General features: G+C 45.3%; 1 protein-coding gene across 1 annotated transcript; it reads right to left on the bottom strand.

The window, feature by feature from the left end:
• Window positions 1-1,404: 1,404 nt before the first annotated feature.
• On the bottom strand, window positions 1,405-9,733 carry CD164 (CD164 molecule). The gene is made up of 4 exons (XM_059467214.1): window positions 9,539-9,733; window positions 6,776-6,967; window positions 5,585-5,665; window positions 1,405-4,521 (listed from the first exon to the last, which is right to left on the bottom strand). The coding sequence occupies exons 1-4, from the start codon at window positions 9,633-9,635 to the stop codon at window positions 4,352-4,354; spliced, it is 540 nt and encodes a 179-aa protein (XP_059323197.1). The 5' UTR covers window positions 9,636-9,733; the 3' UTR covers window positions 1,405-4,351.
• Window positions 9,734-10,646: the final 913 nt, after the last annotated feature.

Here is a 10,646-nt window from a genome sequence, read left to right as displayed (position 1 = left end):
AATTTGTGACAGCCAACACAGCCTCATAAAGGGCAAATCATGCCAGACCAATCAGGTGGCTTTCCACAATGAGCTTTACAGCATTGGTGGGTGAAGGAAAAGTGGCAGACATCACTTACCTTGACGTGTGCAAAGTATTTGACATTGTCCCCCATGAGATCCTTGTCTCTGAACTGGACAGACATGGATTTGACAGACAGACCACTGGGTGGATAAGGAAATGGCTGGATGGCCACACTCAGAGCTGCAGTCAATGGCTCCATGTCCAAGGGGAGAGCAGTGAAAATTTGTGTCCTCAGGGCTCAGTATTGGGACCAGCACCTTGTTTAACATCCTTGTTGGTGACAGACATTGGGATCAAGGGCACCCTCAGCAGGTTTGCCAATGACACCAGGCTGTGTGGTGCAGTGGACACACTGGAGGGAAGGGATGTCATCCAGAGGGACCTTGGCAGGCTTGAGAGGTGGGACTGTGCAAACCTTGTCATGCTCAACAAGGCCAAGTACAAGGTCCTGTGTCTGGGTCAGTACAATCACAAAAATTCAGGCTGGGCAGTGAATGGACTGAGCAGCCCTGAGCAGAAGGACTTGGATGTTTTGGTCAACGAGAAGCCCAATCTGAGCTGGCAATGTGCACTCACATCCCTGAACAACAACTGTGTCCTGGGGTGCATCAAGGCAAGTGTGATCAGCAGGTCATGGAAGGTGATTCTTGCTCTCCACCCCGCTCCTGTGAGAACCCACCTCAAGTACTGCATCCATCAGACCTGCAGGAGTGACTCTAGAGGTTGTCCAGAGCAGCTGTAGATACCCCATCCCTGGAAATGTTAAAGCTTTATCCAACCTGGCCTTGGAGCAACCCGATCTAACAGAAGGTGCTTCTGCCCAGGGCAGGGGAGTTGAAACTAGATGATCCCCAAATTCCCTGCCAATAGCAACCACTCCATAGTTCTGTGAAATCAAAAAAGAAATAAGGCTCAGAGCAGTAGCTTTTTCATGAAAGTTCTAACAGCCTCTGTGCAAACACAGCAGTCCCTCTTCCACCTGACATCCATTATCACAAACTTTGCTTAGAAAGAGGAGTATAAAGCCCCACAGGCTGTTAAAAGTGTAACACTTAATGCATACATTGCTCCTCTTAGGCTTTAAGCAGAAAACAAGAATTAAGCTAACATGGAAAAACATGACCTGAATGAAAATTCTTTTTGAGATAATTCCAAATCTGAATCAGTACAGTTAAATACAAAGTTAATACTGTTTTTAGGGGAACTAACTCTTCAAACCTTGCATTCTTCCTCTTTCCCTTAGTATTTCTCAATTCCCATGGCAAACAGCTCATCTCCCAGTCACCAAGCAGACATTCCTCTTGGGGATTGCTCACATTAAAGAAAGTTCACAGGTAAAATTCCATTCAACAGATTTTATTTATCAATTTGGTTTTGTGATTACAACTGCTTCAGTTTTCTTCCACTGAAGACAAGATACAAATTTTTACAGCAACACTTGCAGAGAACATTCTTAAGGTAACAGCTTGATATTTGCACAAGTTGGCTTCAAAGAAAAAGCCAGACAACTTGAAGAGTCACTACAATTCAGTGCCTAAAACTGATTTAGGGGCAAGTACAACTACAGATCTATGAGCTACCTTCCACTTCAAAACACAAGGCCAAGAAAAACTGCAAGTTGTTACTTCAGGTTTTTTGCTAGTACACAGCACACATCAGCTGATACTGCATTTCACAGAGGAGTCATTACTTTCAACAGTGAGGCAGCCAAGCACATGGTGAAGATGTGTAACCCAGCCTCCCCTCCCCCCAAACAACTAAAAGGGAAACAATTCAAGCCACAACTCTGAACTGTGGAATTACACCTTGCAGGCAAGGCTAATGAGCAAGAGGTGTGTAGTGCAGGTCTTCCAGAATGTGACTAAATTGATAGAACAAAACTTGAGTTTTTCAGATAAGCATTTGTACATGCCAGAGATCCTGGGTTTCCTAAAGTCTTGGAAAATAGCAATTGTTGGCACCACAACAAATTTAGTAACTAAGGCAAGGTATCCCTTCTACCCTTTGCAACAAAATTTGAGGCAAACAAGTAAGCAATTTTAAGGCACTTTAAACATTATTTTTAGTTTGCTTTACCAGCATACTTTATCAGCAACCTAAATCAGGATTAGCAAAGCTCATGAATAAGCATTTCAGCAACATTTCACAGAGCAACCTCTTTGTGGCCATGTTTTCCATGCTCTGAAGTGTTCAGTAGGACTTTTCTGCAAGTTTCCCAAAAGAGCCCTTTGAGGCCAAAAGTTGTATACTAGGTGTAATTTGCTTTGCTGAGCTGAAGGCAAACTGCCATATTTCAAAAGAGTATTTTGTTCACTTCAAAGCAAGGAATACAAGCTCATGGATTTTTTTTTTTTTAAATAAATGTAGTAAAATAGCTCTTATAATAGGGAAAGGACAGATTTAAGTGATTTCACAATAAGGCCAAGGATATACCATCTAGCTCACATACATACTGTTGCTGAAAACTGGCTGCTCACTGCTGTTTTCATAAACCTGAGCTGATTGTCTTATTTTTGTTTAGAAAACCAAAAGCTAATGAACTCAAAGATACAGTACTGGTGAGTAACCTCTGCACTTTGTAGCAATTTGAGTTTTCTATGCAGCACAATAGAAACAATGCCATTCAACCTAGAAGAACACAAGAAAGCAACGCTGTACACCTTAAGTTTCCAACTGAAATGCACTTAATTTGCTTCATAATTCAAGTCCCACTGCCATGACTATTATCTGCTATCAAAGCTATTTTTGTATTGGGTGCCAAATTCCAGTCAAGTTAGAGCTAGTAAGACAGTACTACAGATTATCCCAAAACTGAGGATCAGGGGATATAATCAGAAGCTACGCATTATGTGCTACCCCCACTACTCGATTTTATCTCTACTTCCATTTTTCCTGTGGGTTTATTTTCACAGGTGCTCAAGTCAGTCTGCATTGGAGATGACGTACCTTTGATACTCAGATCACATGGCTGACCCAGCCAAGAGAGGAAAAAAAAATGCAAAAACCTGAACTGTTTGGCTGAATAGATTTCCTTAACCAGTTCACTGCAAGGTGGCATGAACCTGAAGCCAGGAAGGGGAGAAGGGACAGAAAAAAGCTGTAGCCTGTGGTCCCAGGATTACAGCAATCCTGACTAGGATCAAATCAGCAGTTCCTCTGAAGGACCCTTAACTGCTCCCTCAGCAAGCAGACATACAGGAGGGTAATAAAGGAAAACAACAACAACCCAAGCTCCTGAAATTAATTGCAACGAGTTTTAAGAACCATTTGAATAACAAAAACATCAGGATTTCCCAAATATCAGTATTTCAAGTATAAATGTGAGCTGCTGCCTTTTTCTACAGGGAGGGAACTGAATTATATCACTGGTTTCATGGTTGGCCTTTGCAGGCCAGAACAAAAGCCAAAGCTTTGGTCTGTGGCTGAACATCGCTGTACCGTACTCCTCACTCTAAAACAAAATCACTAAGGGACAGTTTTTCTAGGGAAAGCTTTTTTTAAACTGGAATGATCAAGTCACATGTATTCTATATTCCTATGTAAAGTAAATACTTAGAAGTTTTATTTATCTTTCATATAGCTGGGACATGCTTACAGTCTACTGAAATTTAGTCTTTTAAGGCACTAATATTTATTTCCCCATTAGAGGGATTATTCCTACATCCATCCTCAACATTAATTGGAAATGGCATAGGAATTCTGTTTGGAATGAAGTATTTTATGAGGCAACTTATATTCTTGTGTAAAAAAAAAAAAGGGGTTATGCTATTCTGTTAAGACATTAAGACATTATTTAATTCTACATTTTTGTCCATCTTTCTAGCAACACACTGTAAGAGCCATAAGCTACTACAAATGCTATTTCACTCCCTGAAATCAGTCACAAATAATTCACATCTTGATAAAACTGAAGGGATACTGTATCAGATGTTGTTTATATTAGCCTTCAGAATAAGTAATTTTAAGATTGTCTACTGGACAGTGTTGCCACTGAATAAGAATCTCTGAACATTCTACATTTGGCGTATCAAGAAAAGTCCCACATCAGCAGCCACTAAAGGAAAATAAAACAGCCATTAGAACCCATGCAGCATATTGCAAGTAATCCTGTTGAAGAGATTCATATCACTTCTTGCCAAGTATAATGTTGCAAAAATATTCATTTGAAGTCTTCTTTTAGAGATTTAAAGGATACTATGAACTGCTGTCTTCCACGAGCAACAGAAAATATTTTGGTTCAGTGAACTACAGGTGTTGGGCTACTAGTCCATTACCAAGGGGCAGGTCCTAAAGCGTGTGGTAATTTCGGTCTTTAGATCTGCAGAATTTGTACAGAAAGAAAATAACAGCCTGCAGACCCAGAACAAGGACAATCCCACCTATGAAACTCGCAGCATCAAACGTAGATTTGCGTGCAACGGGTACAGGAGCCACAGTAGTAACAGTAGTATTTGAACCTGTTAAACACCAAATTAGAAACTGTAAGTGCACAATGCTCACAACTGTTCTACAGATTTTAGTGCTGGATACTTTGTATTAGGATTACCCAAAATATCCAAACACCAATAAGAAAACAAAAAATAATCGAAAATGAAGCCATGCCAGCATCTGAATTTAGATTACTGGTACTGAAATTCTGATTAAATGCTGTTTGTACAGGGCTAGAGCTATTTATAGACAAACTGCTCTGGATCTCAAAACTGAGCAATACCCAGCTGGACTTTATTTGTACTTCAAAAAGCCAAAGCCTTCCTCCTCTGCACAGAATATATTATTGATATGCCCACATTCAAGACATATTTTCCAGTCTGGAAAACTGAAGCTCCTTTTCTTTGGGTTTGTTTTTTTTTTTTTTTGGTTTTTTTTTTTTGTTTTTGTTTTTGTTTTTGGTTTTTTTTGTTGTTGTTGTTTTTTTTTTGGGGGGGGTTTTTTTGCTTAAATTTAACACAAATTGTTATCTTCCAGCTACTGTACTTCACCCCAAGAGTTAGGCTTAAAAACCAGCCAAAGTCACAAATACAGAGCTGGAAATAACAGCCATCTGCTGATGGGTAGTTTCAAAGAGCTTTGCTTTGTGAGACTTCTTCATGAAATGGCATACTTAGGACTGACTTGGAAATAAAATACTTCCGCTTATTCCCATCACTGTAGCAAAATTTCATTTAACAAAAACAAAAAAACCCCAACCATGCCATTATTATGCTGCAAAAACAAAGACAGAGGAGTTAACAAGGGACTTTCAACCACAATATTAAAATCATCCAGCTGATCTCCTTTGACCAACGTGTTTCTGACTTTTTATATCGCACCAATTAGCTCTATTTCTCAGGCTTTGTAACCTTGCTACTTGCATACATCACCTTAACAAAATTAGACTTGCCCTTAAGTTAGAAGTGACAACACCAGACACACCAGTACTACTTTAATGGTGTCACTTGGTGAGTCTTTCAAGATAACACTCTGAAAGCGCCACTGATTTCTGAGCAATTAACACTTTAATTATGGCAGCTGTAGCATTACCTGCAGCAGTGCTCGTCGTGGTGGCTGAAGTCACGGTAGTTTTAGGAGGAGGAGCATGAGTAGTTGCATTGGTGACGTTGGCTGTTTGAGAGAAGACAGTACATACACACCATGAACTCCAAAGCAAAGTTTGCAAGCACTGACATTCCTATACAAATGATTTTTCCTGTTCTGCTTTAACAAGGATAACCTTTGCCCTCAGTCTGTATCCCACACGATTTAGGTGGTGAACTGCATGGCATTAAGCCAAGGTTCTGCAACAAGGATTATTTTCAAACTTGCATACTACTGTTACTCAAATACTTCAAGGTTCTCCACAGATCAGTGATTCTTTGTTCAGACAAAATGACTTTTTTTTCAAGCACTCATATAAATGCTGGTATTTGAACAATAATCAAGAGAACTGCTTCAAGACAACTGAGAATCTGTAACAAGGCAAATGACTTTCATTAAACTTTCATTAGAATCAGTTAGCATTAATTGTACTAAAAAAGTACCTAATCTAATACCTCTAGACAGGAGATACACACTCTTTCTTCTCCTGTCCTCAAAACACCAAGTGTGAATTCCATCACTGGAATAAAACCACTCACCTAAAAGGAAATTGTCTCCTAAAAACTTCATGATCAAGCCAGGTAAGCTGGGTCTCTGACCTTTCCCCCTCCCCTAAAGATCAGTATTACTAAAAATTAATCACTATTCCACTAGGTGTCTGGGACAACTGTCAACATCTGTGGGTTTGCTCAAAGCTAATCACCCTACTATACATTAGGCTGTTTGTTCTGAGCCTAATCAAGTACCAACTTGTTACCTCCCAGCTCCCTTGATCACCAAGTTTTTAAAGATTAGGTGACTTTTTATAAAAGAATTCCACTGTAGAGATGGCAGAGAAATTTCTGGGGAAAAAAAAAAGAAACAAAAAACCCCCGAACTCCTAAGAATTCATAATTAGTGGCAATTACTAATTCAACTGCCACTGAGCCAATTTTTAACACAGAAAATGCTTCCTGTCAACATAAATAAGTTTTCTAAAATCCACTTCTTCCAAACCTTGTAACCTTTTATGCATTCTGCACATCAGATTTTTAGTAGCCAAGCTACTACAGTGACCTTTGGAAGAAGCCCCTGTCTTTCCTGTTATCCACCAGTTGCTAGTTTCCTGCCATTCTGAGTTCAGTGCTTCTGTATTACCTATAGGAGTATGAGGTGTGGTGGCAGAACTGGTTGTGGTAGCATTGGAAGACGCCGTGGTCACATTGGAAGATGCTGTGGTGGCATTGGAAGACGCGGTGGTGGCATTGGTGGGTGTTACAGTGACATTGGAAGTAGGTGCTACAGTGGCATTGGCCGTAGTGACATTGGTAGGGGGAGAAACTGTGGGATCTATGAAAAAATAAAGTTACATTAGAGACGGTATTGAAATGAAAAACAAGCCAACAAAAACGTCAGCAGGCATAGCTTTAGGAATTTCATCCAGCACTGAGTTCTGCTGCAGTTTGAGTTTGAAATGACAAAGCTTTTGAGTCCACCATACTAACATCAAAATTTGCATGAGTGAATACATGAAAAATCTTGTCACAGGCAGCCCAATCAAGCCAGCGTTCAACTGGCAACTCAAGAGTCCTCAAAGCAAACCAGAGTGAGAAGAACCCTGCTGTCCAAGCAGAAACTGTGCACGCTTTACACAGGGAGCAGCAGGTACAGAGCACTGCTTCCCAGCCTCACTGAGACTGAACCTGAGCTTTAGGTAAAGCAGCCAGCTATAAACGCAGTAGAAAGCAATCAAAGTATGGGAAATAAAGACAAGAACCTGGAGAAATGCATGTACACATGCAAAAAAAGAGAGCAGAAAAAAAGTCAATCTATTTGTATTTTGATCGCAGCAGAAGCCAGCAATCTAACCAGTCCAGCGGCTTTTTTACGTCAATCTCAGGTCAAACATTGTTCCCTTCAAAACACAACACCACATCCACTAACTGGATCAAGTAAGATCTTCTCATAATCTACAGCTTTATCACATTAGTTTTAATTGAGACTTACTCATACAGCCATCATACTCAGCAAACCCACATACAACCCACAACTCCTTCTGTTGCACGCTCTCCAGCACATTTCACATCATATCCACCCACTCCAGGCACCTAGGGGTGACCTTTCACTTTTCTCCATGAAAGGAACGCTGCTATCCACAGATCTTTGGCAGGCAGAACGCTCATTTACCTCTCAAATAACAGCTACAAGTACATTAACTAACTTCAGTATTCTGACAACCTGAAGTAAGGCCGTGTGGATTCAGGCTTTCTCTTGGTTATGGCTCTACTATCAGGGCAGAAAGGCTGGCACATTTCCTTTCACACAAGAAGATATAAAAAGACCTTTGTGGGTTTGCATCAGTGAGGTGTGCAAGAGCTGCCCCATTCCCTTCAGGAAGGCAGCACTCAAAGCACTTCAAGAGCTTTATGGCTGTTTCTCGATAATAGATTTCAGGGAGAAAAAAAAATATCAGTCAATTATGATGGATGTGCATCTGAGGAATGATCACAGCACACACAACGGCCTCTGACAAGGGAATAACCTTCACTTTTGTAAATTCCTACTAGTATGGGGAATATTTAGCACAGCACATCTGTTAAGACAGGAAGACAGTTGGTAGAGCCAACTTATACCAGGTACACCAGGACTTCTAATTTAGTTTCAAGAACAGCCTTCGCAGACTAACACCGTGAAGGATCAGATTTGCAAGAGTAAAGGATGAGATGCTTCTATCAATGAGCTGTTAACTTCAGAATCTGTGGCAAGGTCTCAGACATTGCCTCAATGACACCTCCTGCTGTGAAAGGCTCTGTGGGGTCTTTTACATGGGATAACAGCACGTTCCCGAACTCTACTCATCAGCAGACGCCTGCTTTTCACCGAAGGGAAAAAAAAAAAAAAAAAAAAAAAAAAAAAAAAAAAAAAAAAAAAAAAAAGACTCTGATACCACGAACTCAACTTTTCAGCCTAGCCAAGATGACGTTTGTTCCCAAGATAAACCCGCTGTACTGGCTCTCGCACAGGGCAAATTCGAATACTCCCCTTACACTGGAGGAGGAAAGCAGGAGCCCCGGGAGGGGTCTGTCCTGCCGGCCCAACAGTGCCCTCTCCCGTCGCAGCGGAGCGATTTTGTTACAGCAACGTTGTGCTACCGGCGGAGCAGTCCCGAGCAGCCGATCCCGCAGCGTGTCCCGCATGCCGCCGGCGGAGCAGGGCTGCGGGAGATCCATCCGGGCTGCGGGAGATCCCTCCGGGCTGCGGGGAGACCCTTCCGGGCTGCGGGGAGCGGTGACCGGGCACCCCGGGCTGCAGCCACGGAACGGGGCCAGGGAACACTGAAGCGCCTCCAGACAACTTTTTGTTTTGTCTTTTTTGTTGCCGTCCCCGCGTTTTGGGGCTCGCGTCACATTTCGCGGCTCTCGGCCCCGCAAACACTTCGGCAAGCAGCCCACAGGGCCCGAGCCGCGGGCACATCCGCGGGACGAGTAACGGGCTCGCACCGGGATGAGGAACACGCGGCAGCGGGGCCAGAACCACACGGCTGCACCAAGGCACCCCCGCTCCCTGACCCGTTCCGAGGGTGCGCGAAAAAGCCGCGCACGGTTCCCCGGCACCGGCTCCCTCCTCCAAGGTGGGATAACACAGGATAACGGGTCCCAGACCGGCTCAAAAGCTCGGCGGGCTGCGGCCGCGGCGCCCAGGAAGCGGCGGCGGCGGCCGAGCGAGCGCCGGGCGGCTCCCGGCGCGTCCCGGGGCTCCGAGGCACTCCCGCCTTCAGAAGGTCCGGCAGCAGGCGCGGACCGACGGACAGCCCCGCCGGGCTCGGTGCGCGGAGCCCGCCTCGCTGCCCACGGCGCGGGGCGGGGCTGCCCCGTCAGCAGCTCCCGAGCAAAGGAGGGGGGGAGGGCGCGGATCACTCACCCTCGGTCGCCGCTGCGATCGCGGCCAGCCCGCAGAGGCAGCACGCCACGGAAAGGACGGCGAGCGGGAACGTAAATGTCCGAAGTGTCCGGCCCATGGTGGCGATGCGGTGAAACGAGGGGGCTGCGGCTCCGGCTCCTGCTCGCACTTCCCTTCCCTTCCCTGCCCCGCTCCGCTCCCGCCGCGCGCCGCCGCCTCGCGCCGCCTCACGTCACGGGAGCGCCCCGAGCTGGCCCCGCCCCCCGCCGCGCTGTGGTTCTGCCCGGCTTCCTCCCGCCCCCCCTCCGGCGGGTAATGGAACGGTCCGCGACGCGGCAGAGCGGCGCTGCTCCCCCACGTGACCCCGCCGCGCCCCCGGGAGGGAGCTTTTTCCGCGCGTCACGTGCCTTTACGTCACCAAGGAGATCCCGCCCCCTTCCCGCTGGGCCCGCTCATTGGCTGGGGGCGAGGCGGGGGCGGGGCAGAGGCGCGGGTTCGCGTTTCCCGCGCGCGGGTGTCCGGGCCGTGCCTCTCCCGGGGAGCCGCGCTGGGCCCGCGGTGTCGCTTCTGGGGGTCGCACTGGGGAGAGAGATGATCCCACGGGCCCCCACCGGCTGCCGCTCCCCATTCCTACCGTGACAAAACAGCGAATTGTACTTAAATTGTACTTAAATGGCAGTGAAAATGAATCGTACGCGAACCGTAGCAGTGTGCGTGCAGCACGTGCAAAGTGTTGTCCAGTTGCGCTCCCAGCAGCACTGATTCCATTACACGTGGAAGCTGCGAAGTGGGAGTTTGTGTAGGTCCAGGATGAAATGGCTGCAATATTAGAAGGGAAGTGTGGCACAAATTGTAACCCATAGCTTTACAGCTGTGCTGTGGAGAGCACCTGGAGAAGGCTCCTTGGTCATCCCACCACTTCTTTTTGTGAACTTGGCAGTGCCGGGTTTGCAGGTCGACTTGAAGGATGTATCCAACCTAAGTGATTTTAAGAATCAGTGATTCCCCCCAAAACGCAGGGTACAGTTCCCTCTATCACATTTTCTCCTCCCTTTTGTTTCTTCCTAAGGCAGCTTGAGTCGACATAAATCATCATCAGTGGACCCTCTGCAAATAAAAGTTTATTTGT

The sequence above is a fragment of the Ammospiza nelsoni genome, chromosome 3 (genome assembly GCF_027579445.1).
Source record: "Ammospiza nelsoni isolate bAmmNel1 chromosome 3, bAmmNel1.pri, whole genome shotgun sequence".
Lineage (NCBI taxonomy): Eukaryota > Metazoa > Chordata > Aves > Passeriformes > Passerellidae > Ammospiza > Ammospiza nelsoni.
The sequence above is the reverse complement of the archived record's forward strand: the minus strand, read 5'-3'. Positions and strand labels throughout refer to the sequence as shown.

Excerpts from the sequence above, each read along its gene's own strand:
- CD164 (XM_059467214.1), bottom strand. The coding sequence starts at position 9,635 with ATGGGCCGGACACTTCGGACATTTACGTTCCCGCTCGCCGTCCTTTCC. Across the intron at positions 6,968-9,538 it reads GATCGCAGCGGCGACCGAGG|ATCCCACAGTTTCTCCCCCT; the intron begins GTGAGTGATCCG and ends ATTTTTTCATAG. Across the intron at positions 4,522-5,584 it reads CACGACGAGCACTGCTGCAG|GTTCAAATACTACTGTTACT; the intron begins GTAATGCTACAG and ends GGTGTTTAACAG.